The sequence below is a fragment of the Schistocerca gregaria genome, chromosome 6 (assembly GCF_023897955.1).
Source record: "Schistocerca gregaria isolate iqSchGreg1 chromosome 6, iqSchGreg1.2, whole genome shotgun sequence".
Taxonomy (NCBI): Eukaryota; Metazoa; Arthropoda; class Insecta; order Orthoptera; family Acrididae; genus Schistocerca; species Schistocerca gregaria.
The window spans coordinates 37,894,619-37,911,812 of NC_064925.1; the positions used below are offsets into that span (position 1 = coordinate 37,894,619).

At 46.6% G+C, this 17,194-nt stretch overlaps 1 protein-coding gene across 1 annotated transcript in view; it reads right to left on the reverse strand.

The window, feature by feature from the left end:
* LOC126278707 (uncharacterized) overlaps nucleotides 1-17,194 on the reverse strand; it is a 197,749-nt gene that overhangs the window by 101,737 nt on the left and 78,818 nt on the right. The window contains exon 5 of the mRNA XM_049978980.1: nucleotides 8,768-9,236. Coding sequence (XP_049834937.1) covers nucleotides 8,768-9,236 — 469 coding nt within the window. The remainder of the gene's footprint in view (nucleotides 1-8,767; nucleotides 9,237-17,194) is intronic.

Sequence of the window (17,194 nt, forward strand, 5' to 3'; positions counted from 1 at the left end):
CCGTCACCGCCGGCATTCAGTCGGTTTTTGAGATTTACATTCAAACCGTAATTTGATTTTTATTAATATCTGTTACCACAGCCTTAACGATCTCCTCAAAACCAGACGTTTGTGAAGACTTTTCAAAATAAGCATCTACAGAACACTCCTACAGCCTGTAGTACTATATGGATGTGCCACCTGGAGTACAACCGAGCAAGATCTGGACAGACTGGTGATATCTGAAAGGAAACTCCTTTGGAAGATTTTTGGACCAGTTTACGATAACGAGTTTGGAAAATGGAGGATTCGTCACAATACAGACTCGTGTGATATTTACAAAGAGCCGAACATCGTGGCGATAACGAAGACACGCCGACTCCAGTGGGCAGGGCGTGTTGCTGGAATGCAGGACAAGCGATGGCCGAAAAACTGTACTCAACACCAGGTCAACCGGCAGAAGGCCCGTACGAAGACCTAGAACTCGATGGAGTGGCTGCGTATCCAAAGACCTTCAGAGAGTGGGACTGCTGGAGGGATGGCAGACAGGAGCCGAAGACAGGCCGAAGTGGCCCAGGTGCTACGGTCACAGTTTCCAATCCTGCCTCGGGCATGGATGTGTGTCATGTCCTTAGTTAGGTTGAAGTACCAGGTTATCAAAAAGTCAGTATAAATTTGAAAACTTAACAAACCACGGAATAATGTAGCTAGAGAGGTAAAAATTGACACAAATGCTTGGAATGTTTCACTAGAACAAAAAACAGCCCATATTGCTAGACGCGTGAAAGATCTCTTGCGCGCGTCGTTTGGTGATGATACTGTGCTCAGTTTCCATGCTTGGCCTCCCAGGTCCCCAGACCTCAGTCCGTGCGATTATTGGCTTTGGGGATACCTGAAGTCGCAAGTGTATCGTGATCGACCGACATCTCTAGGGATAATGAAAGACAACATCCGACGCCAATGCCTCACCATAACGCTGGACATGCTTTCAGTCCTGTTCACAACATTATGTCTCCACTACAGCAGTTGTTGATGAATGATGGTGGACGTATAGAGCATTTCTTGTAAAGAACATCTTTGCTTTGTCTTACTTTGTTTTGCTAATTATTGCTATTGTGATCAGATGAAGCGCCATCTGTCGGACATTTTTCGAACGTTTGTATTTTTTTGGTTCTAATAAAACCCCATGTCATTCCAAGCATGTGTGTCAATTTGTACCTCTCAACATTACTCCGTGATTTATTCAGTTTTCAAATTTATACTGACTTTTTGATCACCCGGTAGTTCTATGGGATTGATGACCTCAGATGTTAAGTCCCATAGTGCTCAGAGCCATTTGAACAGGCCGAAGTGGAGGCAATCTCTCAAAGCAGTGCGTGGTTGATTGGGCCTCATCGCGTGAAGTAGTGATGTTGTTCCAGCCAGCTTCCTGTCCTTAGTACTATCTGGAAATTATTACCATTTATGAGTGAGACTATTTCCTGGACCTATCTACGGATGTTCCTGCATGAACTGTTCTGCGATCTTCCATGACAGATATCAAATGGTTCAAATGGCTCTGAGCACTATGGGACTTAACATCTGAGGTCATCAGTCCCCTAGAACTTAGAACTACTTAAACCTAACTAATCTAAGGACATCACACATCCACGCCCGAGGCAGGATTAGAACCTGTGACCGTAGCAGCAGCGCAGTTCCAGACAAACGCCTACAACCTTACGGCCACAACTGCCGGCTCCATGACAGATACTTGACACTTTAACTACTGTGGCTTTCGTTCTTCCGCGTACGAAAGCAGACAGTATCTTATCGGGCCGATGTAGGCTTTCTGTACCCTAAAGAACGACGTGAACACCACACGTGCTCCACTACCCTAGCAGCCCCTTCCTGCTGTAGGACACGCCTGCCCTATCCGTGCCCGTCACAGAATCGTCCGAGCATTTGGTTTAGGCCTATCACTGGGCTCCAAACCAAAGGACCGCGATCGGTTCTGGGGACGATGCTGCTCCATCACTGGGTGCACGAGGCCTGCTGCCATCAGGTAAACAAGCCAGCCGAGGCTGGCCTCCGAACGAAGGCGCACACACACAAACGAGTCTTACGCTTCCCACTTTCGACTGTATTCGGGGATGCTTTTATATTAGCGTCGTTCTGTCATCGCGATATGTCTGGTTAACAAACGGAGGGGATGAGGAATGCGGTTACATTCCGTTCCGAAAGTCAGTTCTCCACGTGTCATTCTGGGAGAGGTGGAGAGGGCCAGATAACGTTCCGGCCGCCACCGTTACATTCCCCAGGGAGACAAACAGCCGGCTATCTGCAGGAATTGCCACACGCCCCGGACTTTGTGAGCTGTAAACAGGGCGAGCTGCGGCGTCTGCTCAGCAGAGGCGAGGTTTCCGCCAGATAATGGAAAGCAGAGGGGCGCGTTACTGTTGTCCGGTTAGCTCTGCCATTAAGTTTCATATTAACGGACTCAAATATTTTATATGCGACGACGTACTTGTTTAAAAGGCGTCGTAGAGCTCACGAAAAGACAACACTGACACTGTGCTTCTGAAACTTTTCAGTAACTATTTGAGAAATAGGGCTATGAGAGTAAAGAGTAAATTTTAAAACACTTCCATTCGATATACATTACAACGTACTCTTTACTTGCGTTACCAAAGACACGCCGCCATGTGTGTGCTGTGATCAGCTGATGAGAAATTAGCCGGTCCACGCGCCACATTCCATTCCATTTTATCGCGGGTACTCCGTTCAGCCATTTTTTTTTTAGCAAACCACGTATTAAGACCTTAAGACCACTGAGTGAAATTCCACTAAATATCCCGTTTAAGATTCCAAGGTCCAACGCTAAACTATGGCTTCTGAGTCGGCACCTCATTTGCTGCACGCGAGTTCCAGCATCATTCAGAAGAGCGTCAAATGTTTCTCTACTCTAGTTTATTTCTGCGAGTTTTAAAATTTTCCGGGCGAACTGGATGTTCAAACAGATTTCGCGCTTGCAGCCGGTCGTCGCTAAATTCTTCGCACGATATTTCGACTGGGCAACTCCAGTCACCTTCAGGTTACTAGGACAAATCATTTCACAAAATATTTTACTTTTTTCATTTTTTCTTCATGTTTACTAAGAGTGTACAAAGCAACAGAAAGCAGAGCAGTTTTCAAATTTATAATGTGACTCGATATTTTTTGACAATTCATTTCCACAGCTAGGTAAAGTTAATTCTAATTTACCATCATATTACTATTCAGCTCCAATTTCTTTCAAGCAATTAAATTTTTCTTTGGAAAATTAGACGGCCCGTTGGAAACTTGATAACTTATTTATCACTTGCCGTTTAGCTACGAAAATTCGGAAAAATATGCATCGTCCAATTTCTAGGGAGTCTTGTTTTCGCTCCACTCAAACGTTGGATCACAAACGACTGCTTGATGTAACAACAAAAGCCAGGACGAGGATTAAGGTAATTGTTCTTTACTGACGTGTTTTTGTATTACAGTTTGCGTTCAACAAAACACTGATTGCCGTTGCATTATAGATTAAAAAGGCGGGTAGTTTTCGGTACAATGCCCGAAAATAAAATGGCAGTAAAACGCACACGTTGCGTTCTATTCGGATATCTTAATGGAATTCACAGTAGATACAGCTGAAACTGTTAGTAGCAATATTTAAAATGAACTTTTAAAGAAACGCTTCTGCAACCATCAGCTACTGTGTAATGCGTCTATGTACGCACATTTAGAAGCTAATATCAGCTGGCGTTAAGCTGCTACAGTAGGCTTAGCTTGGTGGAGTGCACACAAAACAAATAGTTGAGGTAACGCGACAATCTTTTTCCATTCATACGTTAACATTTCTTACCGTCCTGCATCTGGTAGATGAATGGATTGTAGTACATTGGTTTCTTTAGCTAACTGTTAAATCCGTCTAATGTGTTTCTGGTACCACAGACGAAACGCACCAACAATACCACCGACTTCCACGTCCATGCGCATTGCACAAATATCACTTTACAGTACCCTCGTCTTACTGTACTGTCAGAGTACCGTCTCCTGTCTCTGAAGATCGATCGGTATTTGTAAAACAAACAAGGAATAAAATGATTCCGAAATAATATTTCTGTGCAGAGTTGACACTGAATCAAAAAATGAGTTTTGAGTACGAAGCAATTATTTACCATAAGAAAAACACAGGCACCTAAAGCTATGTATATTAAGCTATCTGTTTGGAGGCCAAACGCGTCCATCTCATGACGAGAGCGGCTTCACCGAGTACAGAAACGCAACGATACGGAATACGTGTCCGTTACTCGCGTGTTGCAGCCGAGACGTCAGCAGCACCCTGAGACTCGATAACTGGCGCAAAGTAATGACTGCGGGTCTGCCATGAATTGCACACGGCGAGACGCCGGGTCTGTGCTTTGAGAGTGGTCGAACACTCAGTTCCGCAGAAAAATGCACTAAAACGAGATGCCCAAGGGCTGTGTGATTTGTGAATAAAGCTCTTCTGTAGTTGTGTCTTTATACACAGCAAGACGAGCGAGGAAACTGACGTAAAACTTATTTGCGGTTGACCTTACGTACCACAGAGGTACAGTGTAGTGTTTACAAAGAACTTAACATATGTTGCTGTTGTTGTGGTCTTCAGTCCTGAGACTGGTTTGATGCAGCTCTCCATGCTTCTCTATCCTGTGCAAGCTGCTTCATCTCCCAGTACTTACTGCAACCTGCATCCTTCTGAATCCGCTTAGTGTATTCATCTCTTGGTCTCCCTCTACGATGTTTACACTCCACGCTGCCCTCCAACGCTAAATTTGAGATCCCTTGATGCCTCAGAACATGCCCTACCAACCGATCCCTTCTTCTAGTCAAGTTGTGCCACAAACTCCTCTTCTCCCCAATTCTATTCAATACCTCATTAGTTACGTGATCTACCCGTCTAATCCTCAGCATTCTTCTGTAGCACCGCATTTCGAAAACTTCTATTCTCTTCTTGTCCAAACAAGTTATTGTCCATGTTTCACTTACATACATGGCTACACTCAATACAAATACTTTCAGAAACGACTTCCTGACAAATCTATACTCGATGTTAACAAATTCATCTTCAGAAACGCTTAACTTGCGATTGTAAGTCTACATTTTATATCCTCCCTACTTAGTTTGCTCATCAAATAGAAAAACTCCTTTACTACTTTAAGTGTCTCATTTCCTAATCTAATTCCCTAAGCATAGCTTAACATATACGTAGGCCTATTTCGTCACATCTAATACATACTGTGTGTAAAGCATTACGTCCAACTTTGTGTTAACACCGCTCTGGCGGTTTACTGGTCCTTTGTCTCAGATTTAATCAATTTCTCAAATTTTTCCGCGAAAAATTTCAATGCCATTAGAAAGTATACCATTTCAAACACCAAACTTTCTCCAGTACCTCGGTTGATACAAGGGTTAACAACAGGAGGCAAATGAACCTAGGTGCCCCTGTTCGCAGAACCTCGTCTCCATATTTTGAACTATCCAAGAATCGAAAGGGGTGTTACACCGTAGGCGCCTCACCACATACGTATAACGGCTTCATGACGCAAGCGGAATACAGGTCCTACTGAACAGTGATTCCGTTATGCGCTCTGTCCTATCAAGAGGTTACGTGAAAGAGTTATAATTTAGCTTATCAAAATGTGCAAGAACGCTACTGAAGCACCTATGCTATCAGATACACACTATCACAAACTGACACCAAAACTTACTGGTCTCTCTTGGTGACTGCTGGTTCGGAGTTGGGAGGTATTACTTACACTGTACGACCCGTAAGCCAGTGTCTCAGCCAGTCCTAAATCCAGTTTCTCAGTCGTCCAACAAAGTCTTTCCGCAGCTTGACAGTCCGGATTTGAGAAATTTCTTAAAATCTTAATATTTGCCGGAAGGCTGTATTTCCTCGAGACTTAAATGGAAAAACTTGAGTAAGGCTTTCGATTGAAGACTACGCCGACGGCTGAAGGGAATGTGGCTGTTCCGTACAACCGTGGGCCTGCGTTGGTAAGCGTGCTGGCGGACAGAACGCACTGAAATAGTTTAGGGTGTGGTCTCGGGGTGCAAAATAGGGTAATTATCGTTAATGATATAAAGCGATGGACTGGGTGTTACCTGCAGTCTCAGACATTTCGCGGATAGCACGGTCAGCTAGGAAGATCTGATATAGACTTGTTGTGGTCTTCAGTCCAGAGATTGGTTCGATGTAGCTCTCCATGCTATTCTATCCTGTGCAAGCTTCATCTCCCAGTACCTACTGCAACCTATATCCTTCTGAATCAGCTTAGTGTATTCATCTCTTGGTCTCCCTCTACGATTTTTACCCTCCTCGCTGCCCTCCAGTACTAAATTGGTGATCCCTTGATGCCTCTTAATGTGTCCTACCGACAGATCCCTCTTCTAGTCAAGTTGTGCCACAAATTTCTCTTCAATCGTATTCAATACCTCCTCATCAGTCATGTGATCTACCCATCTAATCTTCAACATCCTTCTGTAGCACCACATTTCGAAAGCTTCTATTCTCTTCTTGTCTAATCTATTTATCGTCGACGTTTCACTTCCATACATGGCTGCACTCCATACATATAGTTTCAGAACAGACTTCCCGACACTTAAGTCTGTACTCTATGTTAAATTTCTCTTCTTCAAAAACCTTTCGTTGCCGTTGCCAGTCTACATTTTATATTCTAAATTTTATCATCATATAAGGCAAGAGGTCAGCTTAGGTCGAAAACTGACAAGTTAATCTTATGGTAGACAAATGTAAAGTTTACAGTTCACTAAACGTATATTAAAATTGCGTCATGTGGTTGCTGTGCTTTGGTCGTTTTTGTTTGGGGCGCTATTAGTGTCAGCTAATTTAGTGTTTGTAATTCGTATTGGATTTATAGGCAGCGTTACCAATTGTGTTGGTGTGGGGACGTTACTAAACCTACGAGTTGAATTACTTGAACAAAAGGTAACTAGATTGCGGTCCTAAGCAGTCAGAGCAAAAATAATGTTTTTGGTTGTATTGGTGACGAGTGTAAACAGTGATTACGATTTATGTCACCTGTTGATTACACCTTCCTTGGACATTTTTTCTCTAATGAGGGCGAAACTGCGACGTAATGAAATTAATACTATTCAGTAAATAATAATAGTATCAGATAAATGAACGACTACGAAATACAGAAGTCCACGGAATTTTTACTCAGGAATTAAGAGTTAATGGTTTAACGCATAGTTTGCGGAAAGCAATATCAATAATTGGAAGTAAGTGTGAAGTGTACCCGAATTAGATGAGGTGCGGGTGGGCCCAAGGGCGAAGTGAAGGAGTAGTGTTAACCACGAGCCAAGCCTGCCGCAGTGTGTACCATCTGAAGTGTGGCAGCAGTTAACGCTCTCGTGATGTTCTTTATTGCCTTCGGGATTTTCAGTTGAGCTACGTCAAGTTATGTTTTCGGTACCAATTATAGTTGGTTAGCGCTAGTTGGGTGTTTCTTCGTATTTTGGTATCAGCAGTAGCTGTTTGTTTAGGTATGTATATTGGAGTATTTTCGTGATTTCAGTTATTTATTTTATTTTATCAATGACGTCATTGTTGAAAGCCGACGGATGGTACGGAAGGATGTTACTGGATTTGCATGTCAGACATGGGAATGGTAAAGTAGTATAAACCAGTGGGTAACAGTGGGTTTAATTGTTATGTAGGCCCACTTGTTGGTAATGCAAACGGAAGGCGCTAGCTCACTGACAGCGTGCTGGGAAACTGGATCATTTGCGAAAGAGATTAGCTGAAAAACATTTGCTATGTTAGAAGAGTGTTCAGATCCGCTGATACGACCAATAAGCTACACCGAGCGTGTAGGAAGAGCTCGTTCCCTCGCCAGAGGGTAACAAATGCCGGGAAATTCCAAACGACGTACTAGGCCAGACGTACAATATGCCGCTACAGCTACTGACATTAATGCAAAAACCAACTATGGGAAACGGTCCTACAAAATTATTCGCCTTTTCCATACAGATTCTGAATCCAAGATAGGCCAATAGTAACCACAGTACATAGCCTATGCTGTAGGTCAACTCAACTGTCCATTCCTAAAGGAAAAGCTGGGAAACCTTATCTTAAATTGTAGCAGAACAAACGCATCCTGTGCAACGCGCTTTAAAGTAATCAGCAAGATGTAGGTGTGATAGGGTCGTAGTGCTTAGCGTAGAAGTGGCTGCTACTGTTGACAACTTTCCGAGGTCGCACGCACGTGTGCAGTGAGACGTTACCGGAGGTGGGAAAAAATCTGCATACAAATAGTATTTTAAGCGAAGACCGGCAGGTTAGCCTGAACGTAGATGTAATTCGATCCTGCAGCCTCTACGGTGTTTACACCAGCAACATTCACCCACAACAGTACACCTTTCCAGTTGAATTACCACCTCAGTGAAATTACGAAGGAGGCAAAGTTTTTCAAAACGAACACGAGTAGGGTTATTCCGTAATTTTGCAAATATTTCACGAGAAGTATGTCGTAGTAACAAGATTGAATATGCACTGACGCAATTCATTGGTGACTGTTACTTAAAGATTCTACAGCTGAGATCACGATCAGAAACAAACGGTACGTATAATAAACGTGACGGAACAGTCATTTCTGCAGCATTTGGACGAAATAAGACAAAAGTCTACGAAATTAGAGACAGTCTGGCTGGGACAAAAAGAGCCTGCGAATGGGAGAGGAAAGGCGGGCCGCGGCGCCCTCGCAGCTGCACCCACCTGTCATCGAGCAGGTCGAGCCCGGTGGTGATGATGGTGTTGTTCTTGCACAGGTAGTAGAGCACGCAGACGCACGACTTGCCGGGCCCGCACTCGCACGGTTCGTACGTGCTCTGCGCGAGCGGGTCCGCCGTGGACGCGCCTCCTCCGACGCCGGGGGTGGAGCCGCCCCCCACGTTGTTGTCGGGCGCCTGGGTGACCGGGCTGTAGTCGGGGGCGGACAGCCCCCACCACCAGGGCAGCTGCTGCGCTGCCGCCGCCGCCAAGACGCAGGCCGCCAGCGCGAGCCGTGCGCCACCTGCTGCTCGCATCGTGTCTGACTTCGCACTGGCCGGCCACAGCGGCGCGGCGCGGCGGGCCGAGGGAGCACCGGCCAGCTTCCAGCCGCCAATCAGGCGCGAGATGCGCGCGCACCGCCGGACCCCGCCGCTTTCCGGGTTGCGACACTCGGTAGTCGCGCGACACGAATCTACTGAGGCTCAGGAGGCCAAAACTGACTCACAGCGGTGAGCCCCACGACCAGAGGACAGAAGATACGAAGCTGTTTCTCCTCAGCTTGTTGACTGAACTGGATGAAATGAACGAGCAATACGTAAAAATATTCGAGCGTAGAGTATTACAGCTAATCGACGAAATCGTGACGTTTGGAAATTTGTAGTAAACTTCTGTGGGACCAAACTGTTGAGGTCATCGATCCCTATACTTACAAACTACTTAATCTAACTTGGAGTACTTTCGCTAAGGACAACACACACTCCCGTGCCCGAGGGAGCACTCGAACCTCCGACGGGTGTAGCTACGCGAACCGTGACGAGGTCCCGTAGACTGCGCGGCTGCTGCACGAGGCGACGAAACCGTGAACCGGGCACCTACTCCACCACTGTTTGACCCAATAGCTGTTACGCAGTCGTTCGGATCCCAGTCAATCGATGTCACTACTCAATCGGGCGAAGATACCGAGGCAATACTGCTGCCAGTCAGTTTTGCGACGTAATTTGCCAAGCAATTGGTCAACAATCGACGAAAGATTCTAGTGACAATGGAGCTTGAAAGTTAGTTATGAAATAGACTTAAAAACACAATAATCGGTATCTACTGTCAATTAAATGTTATTATTTGTGTATGAAATACAGGGTGTTCATAATTAAACTTTCAAAACGCTGTAGAAATAACACCACTGGTCGGAATGAATTGTAACGGAATATTATCGGAGAAGGGGGAAAACTGATCAATTGATTACTCTGTATGTGTCCTAACACGTAAATGAAAACACGTGTCAAGCGCACGACCCATTGAAGTCGGTATAAACACGCCGGTACACGGCTTTTCCTGCTTTCGCTCCCGTGACGTTCGCCATGACTGTCACAATGCAGGATCGCGCTGTGCTTGTAAAGCTGTATTACAAGAATGATGACTGTGCTCATGTCGCTCTGCAGAAGTTCCGAACACTGAAGGGTTTGAAAATATATGCTGGTCCGATGACTGCCGTGGGTCCGAGAAAAATGATTCGGAATTGGAAAAGACGGGTTATTTTGGTGTGCAGCCTGGTAGAGGGGGAAAAGGAATTGATTCGAGGTCAGTGGAAGAAGTGCCCACAGGGTGCTGGAGGAGTGGTCGTGTGGTGCACGGAGAACTGCCCCAACATTGGAGATACCCGTCAATACGATGCGTAAAATCCTACCAAACATCCTGCTTTTCAATTTTGTCATATGAGGACATGATGGAGACCGTGGCTGTTGTTTGAAGACAAATATGGTGTTCGGACAGAAAACACTCCGACGTTTCACGAAAATTAATCTGTAGAAAACACACCACATGTCGTAAAGAAAGCGTGTAAACCGTCTGAGGATGAATCACAACGATTCGAAACCGGTAACGGTACCCTTTGAATTAAGTAACGGAAAGTAAATTTGTGGCTGGTTGCTCTCCAAAAACCATCATCATCCTTCTTTGCTACCCATTCAAAATTACGCATGTGCACGAGTTGCTTCCTGTTGACCTGCCAGCAAGAGAGACCTTATTTTTAGAATTTCTTGCTCGCGTGGAAGTGGACAATCATTGGCCGTGGAAGATTTTGTGAACAGAGGAAGCCCATTTCCATCCGATAGGATGTCAATACACAGAATTGTCGAATGTGGGAAACGGAAAATCCACAGGCAAATCAACTGGTACCACCTCATCCTGAAAAGATCGCTGAGTGATGCAGGTTTACGGTATCATTTATCACACGGCGATATTTTTTCGAAGTCACAGGTGCTTCTCGTCCCTTTACCTGTACCGTCACTGGTAAGTGCTACGAGTGCCTTTTGCGTAACCACGTAATTCCAGCTCTCCAACAACGTGCATGGGATCATTTTCATGCAAGATGGCGCACCTCCGCACATTGCAAATTCACTTAAGCAGCTGCTGAGGGGCCATTTCGGAAATGCTAGAATAATCAGCTGCCATTTCCGTACAGCTTGGCCGTCCCGATCACCTGATGTTAACCCGTGTGACTTCTGGCTGTGGAACTATCTGAAAGATGTTGTGTTCAGTGTTCCGATTGCAAACTTAGCTGCATTGAAGGCACGCATTGTGTAACACATTCTGAACGTGACCTCGGGAACACTTCTATCAGCTGTGGTACATGCTGTTTCTCGATTTCAACTTGTTGGAGAAAACTGTGGACAGCATATTGAACACGTTTTGCACCAGTCACACGCAAATTAAGAATCCAATTTGATTTTGACTGATGCTTTTTATGCGGTTTTTGGCCTCAGGACAATTAAAAACCGATGTGATTGAAGCTTTTTATCCCTTTTTTGGGAATCCGATTCCTCCTATTCTACGTGATATGACCTTGCCGTCGTGGACGGTCTTACGTAACAAACAGTATCACACCTGTACACTCATGCACACTAAGTGGTACAATTTGTTTAATGTCAAACGTACACCTTAGGCATTGTTGTATGATTCATTTGTCATTTGTAGTCGACCACTATTAAATTGTGATTCTTACCAGCCCCATCTGTTACTCCTTTTTGTAACTATTTATTTTTCTTCTGCCATACGTTTTCCCCCTTCTCCGATAATATTCCGTTGCAATTTGATGCCATTCAGACCAGTGGTATTATTTCTACAGCGGTTTGAAAGCTTAACTTTAATTATAATCACACTGTAAATCAGAACCCTCTTATCTCAAAGTGATGAATATCCGTTTTTCTGCACTGACACATCGCTCATTTTCGTATTTCGCTGTATTATGGCAAACAATACTCCTCCTCCACGCTTGCAAACGGAAACTGCAGTTTCTCAATGCACAGTTGTGCCGTTTGCGGAGCTCCGTTGCAAGCTAGTCTGCAACCAGACATCGCCAAACAGTAGCGTTGCTTTTCAGTCGCTGCGTGTACGGAGGGCCTAACACAATACCCCTACATCTAGCTGAAGGGATAGTCAAATGAAAACGAGACAGACGGAAAAAGTGAGAAAACTGTTTACTATTTCAAAAGTAATGGCCATAACTGACCACACATTTACCCCACTGTAAGGCAAGACGGCCAATTTCTTCGTGGAAGAAGTACTAGTGATTGCCTCCAGAACCGCGATTGTATCCAGGCGTGCAGCTCTTCGTCCGAAGCAAATCGACGGCCAAAAAAGTCTCTCTTCAGGGCTAAAAAAATATGAGGGACGTTTCATAAATAATAGATACTAATTTTTCTTACTTGTGCTTTTCTCGGTATCTCTTTACAGTCCTTAAATATACCCTCCCTTCTTCCCTACGACTGAATCCCAAGGTCTCGTAAGCTCTACTATTCCATCCAGAACTCCACTTCTGTTCATCTGACGAATGGCTCGGGTAACGGTGGTAGAGAGCTCTTCTGGAGAAAGATAACGACGTCCACACACGTTTTTTTTTTTTTTTTTTTCAAATTCAGGAACAACTCGAGGTCCGGTGCGCTGATTGCCGGGCTGTAGGAAAGATGCGTTAACACTTTCCATCACAGACGCCGACTGCGGGTGTGCTCGGTTGCTCAAGCAAAGCACAAAATTTCATTGGGTATGCGCAGCATATACAGGGTGGTCCACTGATCGTGACCGGGCCAAATATCTCACGAAATAAGCGTCAAACGAAAAAAACTACAAAGAACGAAACTCGTCTAGCTTAAAGGAGGAAACCAGATGGCGCTATGGTAGGCCTTCTAGATGGCGCCGCCATAGGTCAAACGGATATCAACTGCGTTTTTTTAAAAATAGGAACCCCCATTTTTTATTACACATTCCTGTAGTACGCAAAGAAATATGAATGTTTTAGTTGGACCACTTTTTTCGCTTCGTGATAGATGGCGCTGTAATAGTCACAAACATATGGCTCATAATTTTAAACGAACAGTTTGTAACAGGTAGGTTTTTAAATTAAAATACAGAACGTGGGTGGGTTTGAACATTTTATTTCGGTTGTTCCAATATGATACATCCACCTTTGTGAACTTATCATTTCTGAGAACGCATGCTGTTACAGCGTCATTACCTGTAAATACCACATTAATGCAATAAATGCTCAAAATGATGTCCGTCAACCTCAATGCATTTGGCAATACGTGTAACGACATTCCTTTCAACAGCGAGTAGTTCGCCTTCCGTAATGTTCGCACATGCATGGACGATGCCCTCACGCATGTTGTCAGGCGTTGTCGGTGATCCACGACAGCAAATATACTACAACGTTCCCTACAGAAAGAAATCCGGGGACGTCAGATCAGGTGAACGTGCGGTCCATGGTATGGTGCCTCGACAACCAATCCACCTGTCATGACGTATGCTATTCAATACCGCTTCAACCGCACGCGAGCTATGTGCCGGACATCCATCATGTTGGAAGTACATCGCCATTCTGTCATGCAGTGAAACATCTTGTAGTAACATCGGTAGAACATTGCACCATTTAGATTGCCATTCATAAAATGGGGGCCAGTTATCCTTCCTCCCATAATGCCGCACCATACATTAACTCGCCAAGGTCGCTGATGTTCCACTTGTCTCAGCCATCACACCCAACGACAGTATGATGGCCGTTCGCAACTCTTCGGAATAGACACAACACAACACTGAACACTCACTGTAAACACTGTAGTAAAATGTTGGCACAAAGAGGACATACCATAGCCTAGGATAGATGGGGGGGGGGGGGGTGGACCTGAACTGATGAGGGGAAAAACAAGGTGGGAGGAGAGGAAAAACGAAAAAAGGGGGGGGGGGGAACCAAAGGAGGGAGAGGACCTATAAGGTGGGGGGAGCAGGGCAGATGCGAGAGGGGAATGAGAAAAGGCAGAGGAGGGAAATGCAAAAGGACTCGGGGGTGAGAAGGGGGGCAAAGAGAGGGTAGGTGGGGAAAAAAGAGGATGGAAGGGGGGAGAGGGAGCCCAATAAAAGGATGGAGGAAAGTAGGGGGTGAGGATCAGAGTTTATAGGAGGGATAAATGGAGGGAGAGATGGCATCATCTGGGAGGGGAAGTTGATGGAAGCCACCTTGGGAAAGGAGATGAACGGTGTAGAGATAGAGGGTAAGGGGGACACAACAGTGAAGACGTGGCAGGGGACGGGGATGGGAGAGGAGAGGAGCAACCAGAGGGTGAGGGGGATTAAGGCGGCGGGAGGTGTAGAGTATGCGGATATGTTCGAGGAATAGGAGCAGATTGGGGAAATGAATTAGGTCATTGAGGATCCACATGGGGGACGGGAGGTGTATACGGAAGGAGAGGCAGAGTGCTTGACGCTCAAGGATCTGGAGGGACAATAGAATTTTTGAGGGGGGGGGGGGGCAGATATCCAGGTGGGACTGGCATAATAGAGGATGGGATGTATGAAGGATATGTAGGTGTGGAGGATGGTAGAGGGGTGCAACCCCCATGTCCAGCCAGAGAGGTGTATGAGGAGTCAAGAGGCGGTTGTGGGCTTTGGATTGGATGGAGCAGAGATGAGGGATCCAGGTGACGTGACGATCAATTGTGAGGCCAATGTAAGTGAGGGTGGGGGTGAGGCGGACAGGACGGTCGCAGACAGTAAGGGAGAAATCCAGGAGCTGGAAGGAGCGAGTGGTATGACCTACGATGATTGCCTGGGTCTTGGAAGGATTAATCTAGTAGGAGCGAAGGCAAGAGGTGTACTGGAGGGGTTGGGGGTTGGGGCATATAGAGGGGAGGGAGAGGACAGAGCCCTGGGGCACACCTGCAGAGGTGTAGAAGGTGTGGGAATTGGCATTGAGAGTGGTAACATTGGAGGGGCGGCGGGAGGCGAAGGAGGCCATCAGATGGATGTAGTTGACAGGAAGGGCGTAGGTTTGGAGTTTAAACAGGAGACCGGGATGCCAGACACACTGTCGTAGGTCTTTTCAAATTCGAGGGAGACAAAAATGGCAGAGCGACGGGGGTTAAGCTGGGGGGAGAGGAGATGAGTGAGGTGGAGGAGTTGGTCATCGGCAGAGAAGGAAGGTCGAAAGCCACATTGGGTGTCGAGAAGGAGGTGGTTTTGGTAGAGGTGGTGATGGATGTGTAAGGAAAGGATGGATGCCAAGAGCTTGCTGAACACCAATGTGAGGCAGATAGGACGATAGGAAGAGGCATCACATGGAGGCTTGTTGGGTTTGGAGAACATCAGGATGCGGGAGGTTTTCCACAGGTCGGGATAGAAGCCAGTGGCAAGGATGTCATTGTAGAGGGTGGCAAGGACTGAAAGAAGGGGAGAGGGCACTGTTTGAGGCGGCGGTAGGTAATACAGTCATGGCTGGGAGCAGTGTTGCATTTAGTGCGGAGTGTGAGGCTGATGTCCTGTGTAGTGATGGGAGTGTTAAGTTCAGGTGGTGGTGTGTGGCCCAAGTACTGGAAGCTAGGAGCAAGGGGAGGAACAGAGGTATTCGTACCGTCCATGACGTCAGGGAAGAGGGAATAATCAAAGTGGGGATCATCTCGGATGGAAGAAACATCTGAGAGGTGAGAGGCAAAGTGGTTGGCCTTACTGAGGTTGTCAGGAAGGGGATGATCATCAAGAAGGAGAGGGTACTGGGGGATGGGGTGGTTCTCAGAAAGGTGGTGGAAAGCAGACGAATACTTGGAAGAGATTATGGGGAGCGTGGTGTTGAGTTATGTACACGTCTGGCGCCAGGCACAGAGTTTCTTCGCAGTAAGCAGGTTACGGATGTGTCGTTGTAATTGCCGGTGGCAGGTAAGGGTATTCTGGTCACGAGTGTGGAGAAAAGAGTGGTAGAGTTGGCAGGACTCTCAAAGAGGAAAGACGGTCTGTGGAGGAAGGGAAGGGCGGTGAGGGTGGATGGCTTTGGTGGGGATATGGGTGGCGACGGCGTCAGACAAGGTCTGGTGCAGGAAGGCAGCAGTACGAGAGATGTCATCAGCAGATTGGAGGGTAAGGTCATGGCCGTCAACCTGGGAATGAATGGAGTCCTGGTGGGGATCCCACTTGGCACAGGAGTAATCATGGACAAGTTTAAGAGGGATGTCAGGGCGAGGAGCATTGTGGGGAGAGCGACCATTAGAGATAGTGAGGAGAACAGGAGCATGGTCACTGCCAGTGAGGTCAAGGACATCTACGGTGATGCGCCCAAGGAGGTTGGGAGAGACAAGGACCACATAAGGTGTTGCATCCGGGTCAGGTGTGCTGAGGGAGGGGAACCAGGTCTCCCTGGAGGGTGGTGATGCCACCACTGGAGGTCAGAAGGATCACAGCTGTGGATATTGAGGTCAGCGGCAATCACGTAGATGGAGAAGGTGCTGTCATTGTGGGCCAGGAAATCGTACGGGATGGGGGTGTGAGGGTGGACATAAATGGTGGCACAGGTGACAGTAAGGGTGGGGAAGAAGGGGCTGAGGGTGAGATGCTCGGCAGGATTGTTAAGGAGAGGTTGGGGCCGGACAGGGAGGTGCTTGAGGTGGACTATAGCAACTCTGCCACGCGCCAGAGGGTACAGCATAATGGTGTGGTGAAGGGTGTAAGGAGCTGTGGAGATGGAGATAGGGGGTTGAACGAAGGTTTCATTTAGGACAAAGGCATCCACGCGGTGCTGACGGAGGGTGTGAAGGAAGAGTTTGTGGGTGGGCACGGAGCGAATATTGTGGTACAGGGTACGGTAGGGTTTTTGTACCATTGGAGGGGAGAGTGAGACGAGGGTGGTGAGGGGGGTGATGGTGAAGTGAGTCTGGTTGTGGGAGTATGTGGCATAGGTTGTAAGATGGAAGATGGAACGGGCAGCGAAGGTGATATGGTAAAGGGTGTGGGAGCGCTGGAAGGGGTGGATGTTTTGGAGCACAATGGTGATGAAACGGATGAAGTCCTCTGCAGTTGGTGGAGGGCGGAGCGAGTTGTTGGGGTGGATGGGATCATCGACAGGACGGACAGGGACAGTGAGCTCAGGTGTGACTGGAGGAGGTTTCACTTTAC